General features: G+C 48.2%; 1 protein-coding gene and 1 pseudogene across 1 annotated transcript; both read right to left on the bottom strand.

Moving 5' to 3' along the window:
- Positions 1-20041, bottom strand: part of LOC144127228 (uncharacterized) — a 60256-nt pseudogene that overhangs the window by 21003 nt on the left and 19212 nt on the right.
- On the bottom strand, positions 1142-4999 carry LOC144115895 (uncharacterized). Its single transcript, XM_077650802.1, has 4 exons — positions 4783-4999; positions 3928-4021; positions 3319-3394; positions 1142-1258 (listed from the first exon to the last, which is right to left on the bottom strand). The coding sequence occupies exons 1-4, from the start codon at positions 4796-4798 to the stop codon at positions 1142-1144; spliced, it is 303 nt and encodes a 100-aa protein (XP_077506928.1). The 5' UTR covers positions 4799-4999.

The raw sequence follows: 20041 nt of genomic DNA on the forward strand, positions 1-20041 counted from the left end.
GTTTTTTGCGTTCCACTGCCTCGTAGCTGAAACTACTATGGGCAGACAGGCAGATATCTGAATGTGCGCCTGGCTGAGAGCACTTTCACTGTATAGAGAGGGGGCGAAGTTTCACCTGACACTGCACGTTCAATCTCGTGAATGCAATCGGAGGACAACCTTTCTCTTTGCACGCCTGATTTCCGCGGCACATCAGTGGTTTAGGGAAGTGATAAATCTGCCCTGATATAGTTGAGGCTTACTACATCGGTGAGGCTAAAAACGTGCCTGGCTAAACCGTCGGTGAACCTTCACTGTAAGGAATTAGTTTTTTAGATGGTTTACTAGTATGTACGTGCCTTTCGATTGTTTTTTGCCCTGTCACTGCTTTGGGGTTTTGTGCGCGTGAATCTCTTTGCAGGTGTCCTTTTGCCGCTTTTCTTCAATAAAATTTCAGTTGTTAGACCAGCCTCGTCTTGTGATCATCTCTTCTCCTGTGTTGTGTCTTCCGGCTGGTTTTAAGATGTAATACTGAATGCCAGAAGACAGCCATTTTAGAGTCAAGCGCATTTATAATGGCCCCAGATATAATGAATGTTCATTTATTACAAAAAATAGTGATTTCTTCATTAATTTATGCATGAAGTATATGACACTGCATCAAAATAAAAAAGGACTAACCCTCATGGCCAAACTGCAGTTACAGAAAACAAGGGGACACCATAAACCTGCCTCACATGCAAAAGCTTGCACTTCAGGCCAATGCAGAAATCAGATCAGATTGCTTCCCAAACTGCATAACACTGCCTCGCAAAGAATGTGACAGGCAATAAAGGAGCAACAAAAAAGCGAACTGTAAGTAGCAGCCAATATCATGCAGACAGGCTACATGGTCAGGCCAACATCGACGTGGAAAGAGAAATTTGAAAAAAAAAGCCACAACAAGCACATAATTTTTAAGGTTCTCACAGCACACTGAGCCCTTTAAATGGCAAATACTTTTCTGAAAAAACATAACAGAAGCAGCAATTTTTTTTCGGCAATCAATTTTTTTCATGTGCTTCATTGTTCTTGAAGCATGGGCAGGTGTAGAGTAGTCAGTTTAGTGCATGCATCCCTAAGCAATGCCATGCCAAAAACTGTACTTACAGAAAAAGCTTGCCTAACTGAGTGAATACCACTGGCCATCCGCTAATTTCCCAGCCTGCTCCAGGTCCGTGGCACAAATCACACGCAACTTGGAGGCTTGCACAACTTCCATGCAACTCTTGGTCTTTAGCTGGAAAAAAATTGAGGAATCAGCGAGATATCAAATTTTACATGCATTGCTTTGTTTCAATGACCGATTAAGAAAAAAACAGCGGTTTCTGTGAGCGCAACTATTTTTTCACACTAGCTTTCTACAGTAAACCACGTTTATCGCGACCTAATTCACACTGACTTGCTGCACGGTCCCAGCACTACTGTGTATAGCTCTATGGTTTCAAATGCTTGATAGCTCTGAGCCCTTGGGCTTGCACTCGTTAATGCAGAAAACCTCGTAAAAGGCAACCAGAGCTTCGAGCTTTAAGCCATAGGTATTCAGAAGCTCAGTGGTCTGTGGGAGAACTTTTGGCTGGGTGACAAAGTAACAAACGCTGCTCCAGTTACTTTCACTCCATTGGAAAAACCTTGCACAGCAGAGACCTGCCCTCCATTTTGCATTGCAGAAACAATCACTGAAATTCAAAGCACGCATACTAAATGCACACCTGCCTTCCAACACAGCTTCATAATAATGGGTATAATTATTGGAATGAAATACCAGTCAGTACATGTAGTTTTCAATTTATCCAAAAATTATAAGCAACCGACAAAAAATAAACAATTAAAGGGAAATAACCAGAATTGTTTAAAAAATCTGTCAGAAGAATTATGTGACATCCATTACACTCCAGCAGTTCTTCGGCATTGTGCACCTTCAAACCACACTTTCTTACAGGCACATTTGCACAGAAATTGGGTTGAACCTGATCTTTAAGAATCTTTATTGGTGCAACAGTAGGGAGAAACCAGGTTTTACCCAAAAACGAAGGGTCCTACACATTTGCATCACAAGCCCAGATGGTGCACTTGAGTTGCCTCTTATGCTTATGCAAGAAACAGGAACAGAGATATCTTGACTAAATCGAAAAAAAGAGGAAGGGAAATGCAAGTGTAATGCAGAGAACTACTAAAACACTGGGAGGATTCCAAGAGTAGGTGAATGCATGAATGGGTGGCAATCAGATGGCTAAATGAGATTAGGAAATTTGAGGAAAAAGGGTGGTAGCACGTGGCACAGGATACAGTTACCTAAAATGAACTGGAGAACCATTGTCCTGCACTAATTTTAACAGCACATTCACACGACAGACAAAATCACTAACTCCAGGAACGGACTGCGCATCATGCGACTCAATGTCAATCACCATTGCAAATGGCACCATCACCGCGGACTGCACATGAGGAAAAGTAGATGTATTTTTGCTCTCAACTTTGAGGAGCAGTCAGCTGCGCTTTTAAGAGCAAAGCTCTGAAATACGGCAACATTGGCACTTTGTTTTACTGACATGAGGGTGCTCATGAGCGTGCAAGTCCCATGTTTGTTTTGCACCAAATGCGTTAATTGCGAGGTATGTTTAACTAAAGAGGGGCATCTAACATGGGCATCAGCCCTCCGCTAGGGCAGCTCTTCATTACTTCCCTTCTATATCCCCCCCTTATATCACGGTTCAAGTGCCCACCAAAATGTGAGACAGTTACTGTTACATTTCCTTGAATTTTCCTTCAACTAATTTTAAAATTTTCAAGGACGCAGCTTTTAGAAGGTAGAGGTACAAACTGTGCAGTATAACCACAATCTATGGCAATAAACCAGCAATAAGTCTGTGCTGACAGCAGCTTGCCCAGTGCATTGCAAGGATGCTATGCCATACAAGGATTGGTGTCATCGTGCAATGTTACATTACTGACTGACAAATTGTTCCCTGTATCAGAAATACTGGTAAACCATCATTGTTGAGCACAATGTTTTTAAAGAGATAAATGAACATCTAGGTCCTTTTCGAGGACACATATGCATACCAGGCAACAGGTGTGCAATGTAAAAGCACGTATATGTTAACAGCAGCTGCGTCAAGAGCTACATCAGTGACTATACTTTGTACAAGTCTACAGGTCCGGTATTTATAAGCTGAGGTACTGCTGTGAAGTGCATGTAGAGTTTGCATGCATTTCTAAACCTAGCTGCAAGCCTATGTTGAAAATAGGTTTCTAAATAGGCAGCTAAGATATGCATCACTGAAAAAGAATAACTACCATGAACGGATCAGGAAGGATGACACAGCCGAAGGCAGGAAGCACGCATGGCCCAATAGATGCTGGCCGCTGGCAACTGCAAATAAATACATCCAGAGCAACAGCTGTCAGTGGCTGTAGCCATGTCATGAATGACAAGAGAGGAAATCGTCTACTGCTTTAAAAAATAAAATTAGATGCAATATAAGTAAATAAAAAACCAATGAGCTAGCCCATGACAAAAGAAATGAACAGATTTTATGTAATGCACCCATATACATTCTTTGAGAAGAGTCACAATGACTGTTATAACCACACTGAAAGATGAGCTCGCTGAAATACCGCACACCAATATGAATATAGGATGTGCAGGTTTTCATTAATTCCTATCATGGTGCCTTGCACCAATGTCTAGGTATTAAATTGAAAGTTGCAGCCAGTCTGCCCTGGTTAATTGAGAAGATAGAATGGAAAAAGCATGCCTTCAATAGCAAGAAGCTTGATATCTCACAGCACAGCTTAGCATCATAGAAAAATTGCTAGCGAATTTAACAAATCTGCATACAATTAAAAGCTGCACAAATTTGTCGACTGACAATGCAAGTAAGGGCAAGAGAAACAAAAAAATACCAAAGAACACTCGTGAGTGCGGCGAAGGGAGGTCTGTGGGTAGGATCCCGTGCCTGGGAAGAGTTCCGAGCTCGGAGAATCGCCGGCACCACAGCTGATGGCACGCAACCAAGAATAAATAACAAAGCGAAAATAAGTAACAAAAAACCATCGACAATGGCGAACGACTTGAATGCGGGCCACAAAAGCGAGGGATATAGCAAAAAGGTAGAAATCCTAAATAATTGTGCAGTTGCATATCCGACAGCTCGCAGTGCTCAGAAGGAGAGGAAGCATCAACGTTTACAGCTCAGGAGACGCAAGATTGATCTAACTTTGACATAACACTGCCTCAAATCCTGTTCCACTGGGGAAGCACAGACAAGTTTACAAATGACAAGGCGATGAATATGAACTAGCCTTTCGCATGCGATCACTGTCTCAAAATTTAGTATGACGCATATTAAGGCACAAGCACTAATCCGATGAGTACTAACCCTGAGCAAAATAGTGCGGTGTCTGATCGCAGCTGGCCTAGCGCGAGCGCTCCGCCGCGCGGCACTTCTCGCTCATCGTCTTCTACGCAGTGCAAATCCATGCTTTTGCACCGAGTGTCGAAGCGCTAGCAAGCGAAAGCGTAACTCTGTTGTGATATCTGGTGCCATTTTTATTTACCACAGCACTCGAATAATAAAGGCACATAAAGACAATGAGAACAACACTTGTCATGCAGGATATAGGCCCTGCTTTTTTGGCGCCGCATTATAGCTGCGGCAACCGCAGGCGGACTGCCTCCACTCACATCCCTATATAGCCGCATGCAAATAGCGCGTGTGAATAAAGATCATTAGCAAAGAAACGCAGAGCGGGACTCACCGGCCATGCGATTCATCCAGGCTTAGTAAAACGGCGCAGGAGTCTTCGTTCCCCTAACAGATGAAAAGACGTCGCAGCACTCTTCATGGCTTACCCGTTGAAACTCGCCAATGTTGACAGGCCGAAATCCTGGTCGTTGGCTTCCAAAACACACTCCTGCTCACCTTCCTATTGAATGAGTTCTTCACACGTGTCCGCCGTACAAGTACTCAAGCAATGCCTCAAATAGGCAAATAATTCAAAACACGACGTGTCGGTTGCGCTGCAATGGCGCCGACGGCTGCGCTTTCGTGTCGGTGAAAAAGTAGCGAAAACGCTACAGCACACGACGCCAATAAAAGGTTTTTGTTTTCCGAAGTGGTGTGGAAGAACCTTTTAAAATGTTGAGGCGACAACATTTTTTTCAAAAACATATGTTGTTTTTAAAAAGTGCGCCTGTTAAGCACGAAATATTGGCTTTTGTGGTCTGCAATGCTTGGCCAATATGAGAGCAAGCCATTGCTTATTTTGAGCAAGATTTGCTTTTGCATACTTTTCAGCTCGTTTGTTACGATTGATAGACAGGATATTGAATGATAGGACATTCTTAATTATCTAACAACGTTTTTTTTTCATTATTTTTGGCCAAAAGGCGTAGTTCTGCAGTCGGTAGCTCTCCGCCCCATGATGCTTAGAGCGCCCATGGTGGTACAGGTGGTCTCGAGGAAGCTCCATGCAAACTCCCATAGGCGGAGCGCCAGCTTTCTCTCTAGTTAATAGTAAGAAAGTCAATGACCGGAGCGCACCTCCCGTTCCCCTCGCTGACGACCCTAGCAGAGCGAGCCGGTCCCCGGCAGCGGAGCAAGATGGCTGCCCCCAGCGAGGCAAGCACGCAGAGTTCGTCGTCGACTTCTTCCGCCAGCGCTGCTAATTCGGCTTTGGCATCGCCTTTGTAGATGTAGCAAATGTAGATGTACGTAGTACATATGTACGGTGGCTCGTGAAATCATCAACGTCAGGAAAAAGTATTACAACCTTGGCTAGGGCTGCTGATGGCTTGCTTTGGATATCGGGAAGACCCGACCTGTCGAAGTACATCAATATATGTTAAAAACATTTCTGCTGCTTAAATAACTTCAACTGCATATAAAATGGTACAATAAAAAGTATGTTTTACAGTATAAAAAGAAATAATGACCCTATATTTTTTATCAAATGTAGTGCTTCCAGTTTAACTGCAAAGAGGGCGCTACGAGAGTCTCCTCGTCTGAGGGAAATTCGTTTCACGCGAAGCAAAAAAAGATCTCGGTGTCTGCGCTCCGCTACCGCTTACCGTGCTACCGTGAGCGGAGCGGGACCGTCGCTCCGGTCAACTAAATCTGTCTAGTGTCACATTCTTGGTATCGATTGCTTCGTGACACAACGGACTGGGATGTAGGTTCCTCGAGTATTGCGAGAATTCATCACCGGGTGTACCTGCTGCCAAACCGTCGTCTTATCGTATGACTCAGTAGTTTCGACGCGCTTCTTGCCTTTGAATCTATTCTCTCATTTTATACCTCTCCTACTGTTCGCACGTGGCAGCGATTGTGGCTCCGCTTGAGTTAGAGGGCAGGCGCGTGCACTTTACTCTTGATTCTTCCTGCATTCGCAACAACAAAGCATAGGTATCAACTGAAGCGCCCACTAATGCTATGTGGTACACTGTGGTCACGTGGTGACTGTTTGGGTCAGTTTTGCCTTCAATCCAGACAGACGCGTCCTTGACAGTGGCCTCCGCGATCAAGCACCTCGTTTCAAAGGGACGGCTCCAAGCATACATCCATACGTCCGTCTGCTGCGCCAGGTTTCGTTAGCTGCTTAACAGTTGAGGGCGCTCAATTGACGTGTCTGTCTGCTATTCTCGTCATCAACCTCTACTCAGTGCCTGTCGTGTTTTAATCATTTTAAAATTGGTAATGAAAACAGCCATAACGGCAACTTTTTCTCCCCAAAACAGAAAAAAGTGCATGCATGCTCGCGGATCTTAGATAGCTGTAGTTTTTCGTTATCGAGTTAGTGCTTTAGTTTTACGCCGTGGCAGAAAAGAAACGGATCGCTCGTGCTCAGTAGTTTAGGTAAGATCTTTTCAACATTCAGTGTGTTTATGATGGAATCGAACAGTCGACTTCAGCGATTCTGAAAGGCTCAGAAACAAGTCATTTTAAATGCAGCGGACTAAATTCGGTCTCAGATATACGAGTTAGCAATGAGCGCGCTTTTATTACATTACAAGCGTGCGACTCTCCTTCAGCCGCTTTCTTTTACATCGGCACCACTTCTACCACAGTTCATAGAGATTCTTACTATTACCTAGAGGGAAAGCTGGCGCCCCGCCTATAGGAGTTTGCTTGGAGCTTCCTCGAGACCACCTCAGCCACCATGGGCGCTCTAAGCACCATGAGACGGAGAGCTACCGACTGCAGAACCACAACTTTTGGCCAAAAAGTAATTAAAACAAAACGTTGTTCGACAATCAAGAATGCCCAAACGCTCAATATCCTGTCTATGAATTGCAACAAGCGAGCAGAAAAGCATGTAAATGCAATGTTTGCCCAAAATAAGGAATGGCTTGCTCTCCTGTTGGCCAAGTATTGCACACCACAGAAACTAACATTTCGTGCTTAACAGGCGCGCTTTTAATAGGCAATATGTTTTAAGAAAAAATGTTGTTGCTTAAACACATCAAGAAATTTTTAATGGCATTTCACAAAACAGAAACCTTTTATTGGCGTTGTGTGCTGTTAAGTTTCCGCTACTATGGCTTTTGCGCACTACGTTCACGCCAAAGTCCTCTTCGCGCGGGGCGCGCCATGGACGGAATGGGACATCTCAGTAACGCCACTCCCGAAAAAATCCGACTGTCCCGCATCAGGTAGCTCACCGGTCCATGATGCTTTGAGCGTCCATTGTGGCTGAAGTGCAGCGCCGCCAACTTTCCCTCTAGATAATAGTCACAAACAGTATACGCACAGCTTAATCGAGCTCGATGAATGTAACTATGTGCACATATAATGGAATCGCCCTCTTATAAATGGTGGACGAAGCTATTTGTCCCAACAGGCGTATATTAGCGCCATGCGGCCCGCAGTGCTGCCACCCTAGCGGCGAAAGGGATGAACTATAGGACGTGCGTGCCACGCCCTCCTGGATGGGACGCGATCCAAGTGGCCGTGTGTGTGCTGAAGCAGCGGTACCTGTGCTGGTCATCAGTCCAGGCCTTGTTGAGAAGAAGAAGAGCGCTCGTAAAGATGCAGTCGGACGCATCAGGAGCGAAGTATTTCGACCATTCGAGTATAAGACTGCTCGTAAAACAACGGCCGCTCAATGAAAGCGCACTAGCGGCTATGCCAGGGCGCACAAAAACGATTAGTCAGAGGCGGCTTTAGATTCGGTCAAGACAATCAGTGCGCTTAGAACCACCGATTATATTCTATTCCTGTCAGCGCGTATCATTCGAGTGTTCATCTAGGCTTGGGACTGCCGCACTTCGTGAAAATCTTGAAAGCTGTTATGGCTTCAGTGATATTTTGAAGCGATAGTATACTGCTCCTGGGCACACTGGATGAGTAGCTGACGCAAGAATGATTACGTTCCGAGGCCACCTCGTATGCCCGTTTATTCGCCGCATGTCCGAAAGACGACGTATCTTTTTTTTGTATGCACATCAACTGACTGGAACTACCTCCCTGCAAACGCCATATATCACTCTAATCCTGCCCATGTCAATGCCGCTATGGATCAAACTTTCTGTTAACTTGCTTTCAGGCCTGGGGTTTTTGGTTTTTAAGGCCATGGAAATAAATGCTTTGGTTTTCCATTTGCGAATGCTGATCCGGACTGCAGCAAACGCGCCAATTTAAACAGTAATTAACCCCCCCCCCCTCTTCACACTTAGCATCGTCACGCACAACTATAGAGTAAGCACTAAGCGAGTATTAAAACACGGCTGCCTTGCAAGAATGCCCCTTTGCAAAAAAATAAGGTGAAGTCGCTTCGCTTAGCGCGGGCACTTACCTCGAACTGTTGCTAGCGGCGCTGGATGTCCAACCAGCAGTACTAAGTCAAGCTCAGAAACGATATCAGGTTTTTTAATGCCATACGATACTACCCCGTTCGTTTAAACATTGCTAATAAAATTGGCAACTGCCATAGCAAGCATACAAGAAAACGTAAACTAAGACCTCCATCATTTTTGCGCGCACTTATGTTCCGAAATCCAGGCCTGCCCTTGATATAGTCTCAGAGATATGACTACGACTGACTGAAGCTCTGCTACCCAATATGAATGAATGAACGGCCGATACGACCGTTCAAGCAGCACTTATTATTGACTCTCCGGACCCCTGGTATGCATGCTTTGCGCCCCTTCATTCCACTCGCCTTGGAAAGGGTAGAATTTCGTCGGCGGTTTTCGGCTTTTCGTGTCGTCTAAACTGTTGCGGCACTCTTCGACATAACATTGATGTTCCCTTTTCACGCAGACGAAGAAGCCGCGCGAAGCACGTTTCGAGCGACCAAAATCATTACACTGAGTCCAAACCACGACCGACAACGTCATAAGGCAACAACAACTCCATCCCTTCCCACCAGGGCAACAATGCGGCGCTGCTGTCGGTACACCAAGCTTAAGCTGCACTCCCGCTGTCTTGCAAGTTGCACCGTTGTGCCGAGCCGGTATCAGCGTTCGCTAGACGAACAACAAACATTCGTTCTAGGCTCACTGCTGCATGTACTGTCGTCCCGCGCGTACGCCACCAAGGAGGGTCGGCAAAACGCGGCAATCCACCGGCCGAAACAGAAACGCGTCGGTTGGGGTGATGGCCACAAAGCTGGCGCAAATGTCGCGGCACAGTCAATAACGCAGGCCTGGCGACACTGTTCGCAGATGCTTCGCCACAAATGAAACTCGTGGATGGAGCTGCTGACCAATACCTACGCCCGTCTTGCCGGCAGTTGAAACTAACATAACAGATTCGATGATGTTTCCCGCGTGGTGCCTTCTAAGGCGTCGGCGGTGCACAAAGCAACCTTTCATACTGAATTTTTGTTTTCAAAAGCCAGCGTTTACGTGAGAAGATAGTTTTAAAAAAAGAAACATGAAAAGAAATAACAGGCAGGTTAAGTACAGGTACAGTCGGAGACGAAAAGTCTGAGCCGCGTGCTCTGTAAACTATTTATTAGCTGCCGGATGCAGACTACACACTTGGGGAGATCAAACTCAACGGTCCGGATGCTTTTTTTACCGACTCTCAATCTTGTTTCACCCCGGCGCGTTTTTAAAGTGTTATATTTGTTAACGGTTTCACACTGCTTTCACCTGGCTTGGATTTTGATTTCCTGACTCTGCTTTGCTACGACGCCTTTCACCCTCGTCTGGCCGTTGTGTCGAATTCATTTGTTTTTGTTACTGTTTTGGTTCCTTGACACTGCTTACGCTACGATGGGTGTTAATTTGCTTTATAGACTCTGCCGTAACCTGCTTACACCACTTACTCTGAATTTTCCTAAAGTTTTTGTTGCTGTCTTGTTTTTCGGGTAAGAGAAATAGGCCATCTGTATACTTGCATTTTTGCGCTCGTGCGTTTTGTTTCAACATTTTTCTTCGTTTTCCTTCTCGAGTATTGCGAACGCTCCAGCTTGTACACAAATCGCGGTTGCTCTGAGAGAAATAAAACATTAGGAATTTGCGCACTGCACACGTCGTATGTGGTCCTTGTTCACCTGTGTTTGCATCGCACAAATATACGTATACCTTCAAAACAAGGCGCTACCGGTCGGCTAACGCTGGTGCACTGAAACGTGCGCTCTCCGCAAACAGGAGCAGGTGCATTGTGCATTGTAATTAAGTTTTGTTACGTTTTCTAAAACTGTGCCCTTCGTTTAGCGGCAAAGAGTGCTCGCACTTCCCGTTCGTTACGCGGAGCGAGTCAAACAGCGAACACTCGCCAGAGGCGACTAAAATGTTCGCGAGGAATAACGATCACGCCAGGCGATTCAGCGATGCTCCTCTGGAGTTTCCAGTCATTACACGTTCTAAGCATGCTGGAGACATACATTAGCGAAGACGTATAATCTCACTGCGCGTGCGCAGGAGGCACCCGGTAAATCCGCACACGTCTCCGCTAACATGTCTCCGGCATGCTTAACTCAGCCGAGCTCTACTTCAGAAAACGTGGCTGAAAGGGCGCGCAAGGAGGCGATACACGGAATTTGCTTAATTGGAAGCCACGCTAGGGTCTGTTTTTTTTTTCTAAATTCGACGTCACACGTCGCTCAAAGATCCGCCAGACGGGCAAGACGTCATCACACGTCATCACTCACAAAGTGTAGGCGTTATGACAACCGTGCTCCGCGACTGATACTCGTAGTACGATAGCTGCTAAGCAAGGTATCTTTGGATGTACTAAGCACGACGAAATCGCTGCTCCTACGGCTCAGACTTTATCGATGTCCTGTCAACTCCCTTGAGTACGCGCCTATAATACAGCAACCCCCCCTCCCCCGTCATCTGGAATAGCCTTGCAGGCAAACCTTATAAGCGCACATAAAAGGGACAGTAACTACAAACTCAAGTTGGCTTGTAATTCAGGGATCTCAGGCGTGCGCCCCGCTGGCACTTAATACTCCAGCCTTTCTTACAGAGGGGTCCTGCTAGAACCGATTGGTTTTTGCAGCGAAAACCTTCACTACGCTAGTTAAAACAGTCGTCGCGTAGGCCATAGAATGGCCTTGAACGACCTTCAGCCCAACCACGTTAGCGGTTTATGACCATATGTGGTACAGTTATGGTGCCGAACCCTTGACCCATGACCTTCAGTTGACCTTTGGCATTGGGTGATCTTTGGATTGACCTTTGACTTAGGAACATCCGATGGGGTGATGTGAAGCCACGTGGTGACATCCGACGTAAGAACATGTGATACCACGTCATAGCCACGTGGTCGTGTGGGTATGTATAGAACGGCTGTCGCGAGCCTGTAGCGGAGTTCCCATGGACGAGCCTCAGGCGTTTAGCAGGCGTCCTTGCTTTTCGCTGAATTCCAGGGCTAGCCAAGTTAAGCCACTGCCAGTTTTTTTCTTGACAACGTCGCATCTCTTCACCACTGTTCGCTGGTTGCTTACCGTGTACTTGAGAGTCAGCGGCTGGACGCGCTTTTTGCCCAAAGCCAGTGGTAGCAGTCCACCACTGGCTTAGAGCCAGCGCTTGAATTTTGTTCATTTTGAAGCATTCCAACATGTGGCACTCTCCTTTCTCCTCTTGTCTCCTTTTCGCATACACTGGCCCCGTGGAAGGCAAAAGTTCGCCAATACGGCCCGCGATGCGAGCTGAGCTTGAGATCCGGGACACTGATTGATTATAACCGTGTACCAAGAATAGAGCGACGACTCGGAGTGAAAAACGAAGCTTTTATAAAACTAGAACAAATTGAAAAATTGAACACAGGTAGGTATTGCCGCTACCGGCCATTTCATTCGCAAAAGTGCGAACGAGTTCAATACATTTTTCTGAACACGAACGCGGAGCTCCGAGGCTAGGGTGCCTGGATGGCGCTGGCCCATCGAGGCACCCTATCCGAGGCCATACAACAACGCCACCTGTTTGATTCCACTTGGTTTTGAGTGGAATTGGAGACGTACGACGTGCGTTCCAGATGGGCTGAAGAAAACATTTCATTTTTCATTGCATGCGACATTAAGACCATTTCTTGCTGGAGGTAACTTCGGACGACCTCTGCCGGCACTGTTGGCTGGAAGTGGTCCAACATATATTCGCAACCATAAGGCAAAGTGAATATGGATTGCCTTGTGCTTGAGCGCGTCCCTCCTGCTCCCGGGAAAGGACATGAACATAAAAACAAAACAAACAAATATATAAATAAAACAGACACCGTCCACAAGCTTTCAGAAATCTGACTTAGATAGAGTAGCCGGCGCATTATGTGGTGTGGTGGCGACCTTGGCGCGCCGCGGACGACCCGTCCGAGGCAAAATAAATAAAATGAAAGCAAAAGAGGAAGACAACACTGAGCGAGAGCCGCTCGAGCGCCACAGGCCAGCGCGTGCTGACGCAGGGCTCGCGGCAGCAGGACCGCTGGAAAGGACCGGTGACTTGCGAGGACCGAGGGCCAGGAGCACCTTGAGCAACGGCTGCGTCACGGCGTGCTCGTTCAACGCCATGCCCGTCGGAGGGAGTCGTCGAGCCGACCTGCTGAGCCGACAAAAACCGTGAGACGCCCCTGAAGACAGACCCCGAGCCAAGGTCTGGCGTGCTAACGCACGCACACTGGTGTGCGTGCGTGCTTCCTCTCGTTGTGTCCTTAAAGGGCCTTTTCGTGCGCCCACACAAACGTGGCCGCGACGACTCCCGTCCACTGTTGGCGCGCATCGCACGCCGACAGGTTAGCCGACTCGTAATGCATGCCCTGGAGGCCAAAATGTGGGACAGAATGTGAAAAATTTCAACCGTTGGACGTTACACCGACTCCGACAGTGCAAAAATGCAAGAACTTGGCGGAATTATTGGAGTAATTATAATATTACTGAAGTGGGCAAATTAGGGTGTTTTCTTAGAACTCGAAAAATGATAAAACTGCGCACGCATACACACAGCACATAGCAAATCATAATAACGGAGTAATTACTCATTTGCATCCCCCTAAGTGCAGCCAAACGGCTACGAAAGAGATATATACAGTTTTCAGAGAAACTTCGTACGAACTTTCAGTCCCGGGTTCAACCGAAGTTTCTCTGAAATCTGCATAGGTTTCCTTCGCAGGTCGTACGGCAACGCTTGGGTGGATGCTAATGAGTAATTACTTGATTGTTTCAAATTTACTCCAACTTGGCAAGGAATAAGAAACAACGAACAAATAAACAATGGAACTAAAAAAGAACATCGCGCACTGAAATCTTCCGTAGCTTCGCCAGCATGCATTGCCTAATGGAGTGTAAGCTCCTGCAGCATGCTTTCTGTACATCTCTGACAACCGGCACCTATACATTTCAATCTGAGAAGCAAGTTTAAAAAAATCAGTTTTCTGAAAACGGTACGATGACCAGACATTTTTTTTTTGCGAGCAGGAACAAAGTTTACTGCTTTGTATACTGTCTATACAGCGATACGCCAGGCGTTACGAGGTTAACTCGCAATTTAAAGAAAAAAGAAGCAAAACTGGCTGCGCTTGTGTACGTGCAGTGAGTACAGCAGTCTTGAGTTAACGCATAATGTCGGGCTGGTGGGTTCACAGCATAATAATGATTCGTTTTGGGGGAAATGAAGCGGCGCAGTATCTGTCTCACATATCGGCCGACACCTGAACCGCGCCGCATGGGGAAGGATAAAGGAGGAAGTGGAAGTGAAAGAAAGAGGTGTCGTATAGTGGAGGGCTCCGGAATAATTTTGACCACCTGGGGATCTTTAACGTGCACTGACATCGCACAGCACACGGGCGCCTTAGCGTTTCGCTTCCATAAAAACGCAGCCGCCGCGGTCGGGTTCGAACCCGGGAACCCAGGATCAGTAGCCGAGCGCCCTAACCACTGAGCCACCGTGGCGGTTCAGAGGATCAGCAAATATGAAACTGAAGACGGCACCGGAGGAGAACAAGAAGACGCGCATGTTCTGACGCAACGGTGTTCCTCACGCCGAACGGCCTGTGAAACAAGCGCAGCAGCACCGATGACGCTACAACCGCCTTCGCTCCTCATCAGACCCATCTGCCTGCAGAAGCATCGCGCACATATGTCTCTTCCTCCGATGCGTTCCTCAAGGTGGATTCACACGACACACCGAATCGCAGGGCTTTTACCCGCCGCGGTGGCTCAGTGATTAGGGCGCTCGGACCCGACAGCGGCGGCCGCATTTTTATGGTGGTAAAACGCTAAGGCGCCCGTGTGCTGTGCGATGTCAGTGCACGTTAAAGATGCCCAGGTGGTCGAAATTATTCCGCAGCCCTCTACTACGGCACCTCTTTCTTGCTTTCCTGTCTTAGTCCCTCTTTTATCCCCTTCCTTACGGCGCAGTTCAGGTGTCAGCTGATATGTGAGACAGATACTGCGCCATTTCCTTTCCCCAACAACCAATTCAATTCAGGACGAATCGCGCATCACTTGACACGACGTCACGGATGTCCGCGGACGAGGCGGACGGAAAAAAGTTGGGCTGAGGCTTAGCTAAAGTGTTAAGCCTGGATATCTCGAAGCGAAAAGCGTTTAGCAAGGCGTGCCTCTCGTGATTCTGGCGTTTCAGCCGCTTGTCTAGCCTTGCACTTTTCATATCTTCGCTGCTTTTGAGCCAACTCCCACGCTACCTTTTCTGGGTCTTCTCCTCCTTTCATGGCGAAAGGTCAGACGACGGAGGCAGCGCGCGGCGGCGACGACGGCTGCGGTAGCAGCGACCACCTGCGCTCCGCGTGACGTCACTCATTTTCGCGCATGCGCAGCTGTGGCAAATCTGTAGCGTGGCTCACGCGAAGCCCGGTATTGACGAGCCTAGTGAAGCTTTTCGCTTCAAAAGGAAGGCGCTTTTGCGCTTTGGAATCTATTGGTTTCTACCGTCGTGTGACTGCTTCCACCAACGCGGAGGGTCCCCTGACTTGGCGTGACGTCACGGATTCAGCCGCGACGTCACCAGTCGTGTGAATGCACCTTCAGGTACCGCCTTGCACGGCTACTAGCAGTATACTCATATCCCATGCAATCCCTTAGCTCTCTCGTACCTCTCCTTCTCCGTGCCCGGCCACGAGCTTCTGCCGACCGCGGCCAGCGCTGGACCCCCGGAATAAAAATACCACCGTCGACGGCAATCCTCTCTCCGTCTGTCTAGGAGAGTGGGACCTAAAGGGCGTCACGAGGCGCCCGCTTACACAGGCGAAGGCATAACGCCCTCCCTGCGCTTTCAGCAGCATATCCTCAAGCCTATCCTATATAGGGGCCGAGAAGATCACACGGGGTAAAGGTGTAAAAGCTACTGCGTTTCGCAACAACGGCGTTCGTGTAGTGAGAGCAATTCGTGAATGGCCGGTGATTCGGCTATATGAACGCCCGCCTATCGCAACGCATGAATTTCTGGCACGAGCCAGTCGTTAACACGGTCGCCTAAGCGACAGATTTAGCGGTAGCGTCCCGACATTACACACGGTGTCCCGTGTACCGATGTGTGATACGGTGGGAAGAGGAATTCGTCCCACATTTAGGTCTGCCGAGGCCCACGCGCACTCATGCCACACCGTATGGTCCCATGATGCAAAACTGGCTTCCTTACGGCCAGTGCACTACGCGAGTCGTAAAGAACTTTGTGCGTCACTCGCCGATGACTTGAGTACAGTAGAGTTCCTATACAGCATATACAGCTGCTTTCATATTTTGTGGAAGAAGTGTGGTTTCGCTTTCGCATAGCGCGGCTACGGCCATTCTGGGCGGACGGAAGCGCCGCAGCATGAGGGCAGCACTCAGCCGACAGCTGCAAATAGATAACTCACGTGCCATTTTATGTCAGCAAGAATAAAAGGCTGATAAGCCCCAAGTCAAGTCTCAATGAAGGACGCTCCTTTTGAAAGCGGCGAAAAGGAAGCGAAACGCTGTTTCAGCTCAGGCACAATAATATATTTTTCGTTTTGGGGAAAGGAAACGGCGCAGTATCTGTCCCACATATCGGCGGACACCTGAACCGTACTGTTAGGGAAGGGATAAAGGAGGGAGTGAAAGAAGAAAGGAACAAAGAGGTGCCGCAGTGGAGGGCTCAGGAATAATTTCGACCACATGGGGATCTTTAACGTGCACTGACATCGCACAGCACACGGGCGCCTTAGCGTTTCGCCTCCATCGAAACTCAGCCGCCGCAGTCGGGTTTGAACCCGGGTACTCCGGATCCGAGCGCCCTGATCCGGAGTACCCGTGTTCGAACCCGATAATAATAATTGGTTTTGGGGGGGAAGTAAAAGGCGCAGTATCTCTCTCATATATCGTTCGATACCTGAACCGCACCGTAAGGGAAGGGATAAAGGAGGGAGCGAAAGAAGAAAGGAATAAAGAGGTGCCGTGGTGGAGGGCTCCGGAATAGTTTCGACCACCTGGGGATCTTTAAGGTGCACTGACATTGCACAGCACACGGAACCCGATAATAAACACGAATTTCAAGGCCATATTGATCTTGCTGATTCTGGTTGTGTTACTGCATTTATTATAATTTATTTTATTTTTTCCATTTTAAGCTTCCCCTCAGCCCTTCACCAGCATCAGCTTCCAGCCGCCGCGGTGGCTCAGGGGTTATGGCGCTCTGCTGCTGGCCCAAAAGATGCGGGTTCGATCCCGACCGCGGCGGTCGATTTTCGTTGAAGGAGAAACTCCATAGGCCCGTGTGCTGTGAGATATCAGTGCACGTTAAATAACACCACGTGGTCGAAGTTCCTAGAGCCTTTCACTACGGTGTCCCTCATAGCCTGAATTGCTTTGGGACGTTAAGCCCCGCAAACCCGGTATCAGTTCCCTTTGTTGGAAGCGACGAAAACCGTTTTACGCGCAAGATGCTCTCGATCTGCTGCCGCGATCGAGCTGCATTCCTTCCACTCGGCGGCCAGAAATCACCGAGACACAAAAGCAAAGTACGCGGAGTGGGCCCGACTTGTTTTCGTGCGAATCACCAGAAATATCTCGCACATTCTCGCTCAATGCAGGAAAGTGATATCATCGGTCTTGCAACCGAAAGGCAGGCAACGGGACCTCCGTAAGTACCGCTGCGTCCTCAGTCTGCACACCGCCAAAGACTATGACTGGACGTATATCAGAGAAAAAAAAAATGGGAACCACGAAGCTGGCACGGATTCAGGCGGGAGCGCAATCGCAGACCGCTCTGTTCTATAGAGACCGGCGCGCTGCGATACCGCTGTAGTTGTAGCATGAACGATGAGACGTATCTGGCTACGCACTAGTTTTTTGTGACTGTCATTTCACGTATCGCCGTTTCACGCCGAACTCTATATCCAGTCACGAGACAGGTCACATCATCATCATCATCACCACCACCGAGATAGCTATTGCTATCAGTTGGAAGATGCGCTCCGCTTCTGTCGTCAAGATAGTTGGTGTGCTACCCAACCTGCACTTCAGCCGAAAAAAAAATCGTAGCCACGATAGTCAGCCTCAAAACTGGCACTGCAATGGTTTTCGATGGTGGCGAAGAAACCCGCCCAGGAACATGCCAACAAGAATTCTTAAAGGGGCTCTGAAACACCTCAGGAGGAGACTACATGAACTCGCTCAAACACTGCACACACTCGTCATGAACACCTGAGCCACATACTACACTCCTACACGCAGCAGAGGACTCACAATGGCACGCGAAAGTAGGCGAGTACTTTCCGACAACTTTTTCATGCTCGCGCCCTCCTCCATTGCACGCTCCTGCGTAATTCTATTCGGAGATGGCTATTGTGGTTAGATCCTTTGAGGCGTGACGCAGATACCATTGCCGCGGCCAGTGAGCCGCGTCGCTCTGGCGGGTCAGGAGGCTCCACCCGCGCGCGTTGGCGGTGGGGATGCTCAGAAGCGCCGACCACTGAGCATGCAAAAAGTGACGAGAGGAGAGGGAAAGGCGCGGAGACGCTGTTGTTGTTAGTGGCTATTTATTAATAATATAACAATGGAAGGAAAAGATGTTGCTAGCCGCTGCATCTGCCATCGAAAGCTGAAGCACTTCAGCTGCGACTAGCGGAAACAGGGAGAGGGCAGGGAGAGGGAAAGAAAGGGGGAGCGAAGAGACGTTGAAATTCAAAATTTTACAGATACCTCGGCTTCTACAAACCGCATTAAAAAAATTGCTGGTGGTTTACCTCTCGTTAACCTTGCAGGTGGAAAGCGAAAAGCTGCATCTGATAATATTAATAATAATTGGTTTTTGGGGAAAGGAAATAGCGCAGTATCTGTCTAATATATCGTTGGACACCTGAACCGCACCGTAAGGGAAGGGATAAAGGAAGCGATGAACGCAGAAAGGAAGAAAGAAGTGCAGTAGTGGGGGGCTCCAGAATAATTTCGACCACCTGGGGATCTTTAACGGCACTGAGATCGCACAGCACACGAGCGCCTTAGCATTTTGCCTCCGTAAAAACACAGCCGCCGCGGTCGGGTTCGAACCCGGGTACTCCGGATCAGTAGCCGAGCGCCCTAACCACTAAGCCACCGCGGCATCTCCCTGGCTACGCTTGTGGTCGAACGACTGGCGGTTTCCATAGATAGACATACTGACACACACAGAGTAGGCATTGTTTTATTTTTTAAACATCTTGCTTTCGTCGAAACGACATTAAAGGAGGTCGCACAAGACAGTATATATTTAATACAGCTTCGGTGACGTTTACAACTGTATTACTGCTCGTTGTATGCGGAGATATGGAACCAGATCAGGTTCCAAACGACGCGCAAACACCGCAGATAATTTCGGAAACCCAAATTGAAAAATAAATTGTTTTTCTTTTTTTTTGCGGGGGGGGGGGGGGATGGCGCAATGTGAGACAGGCTTCATTTCCTTTTCCTAAAACCACCTTTCATTCCGCTTCGCTTACGGCGCGGTTCGGGTGTCCACAGAGAGATGTGCGAGAGGCGTAATTTCCCTGTTAGAGCTCTAGCTAGGTTCAAGGTCAAACTTGCGGTCCCGCTGACGGCTCGAAACGCCGGCGTAGTGAAGGTTTTCGCTTCAAAATTCTCGCTGGAGGATATTCGTGAAGCGATGTCCTTTAACATCGCAGGCGCACCACACCTTTACAGAGAGCCCCTTTCAGGGCCCCTTTAAGCACAAACACCAGCAGAAAAAGCGGACTACCGCTAACACGGTAGCTGCAGCGTTTTCAAACGGCCGTTAGAAACCTCCGCATCCCTACGGGAGAAGGGCGGGCGTGCGCGTCGAGAACAGCTACTGGCCGGCTTCCTTCAACCATCGCGAGCAGCCAGGAGCGACCTAACACAAAACGATAGGAGCCGTAACGAGTGGGGCGACGGAAAGTGCGAGAGGCTAAAGGACGAAGAAAACACAGTGCAGTCCCACACACAACTGCCTAAAGCGATGAGAGACGTCGGTGAATAAGCGAGTTTTGTCTAAAGGCGCTACGGAAATTATGCGACACTCGGATCGGGTTTCGTGTTCGACCTGACAACGCGTCGGCCAAAAAAAAGTGCGTTCGGCTGCCGGAACGTATTCGGACCGACACAAGCGGGGTCATTCACTCAGCGCACGTGAAAACGC

This window comes from Amblyomma americanum, chromosome 1 (assembly GCF_052857255.1).
Source record: "Amblyomma americanum isolate KBUSLIRL-KWMA chromosome 1, ASM5285725v1, whole genome shotgun sequence".
NCBI classification, from domain to species: domain Eukaryota; kingdom Metazoa; phylum Arthropoda; class Arachnida; order Ixodida; family Ixodidae; genus Amblyomma; species Amblyomma americanum.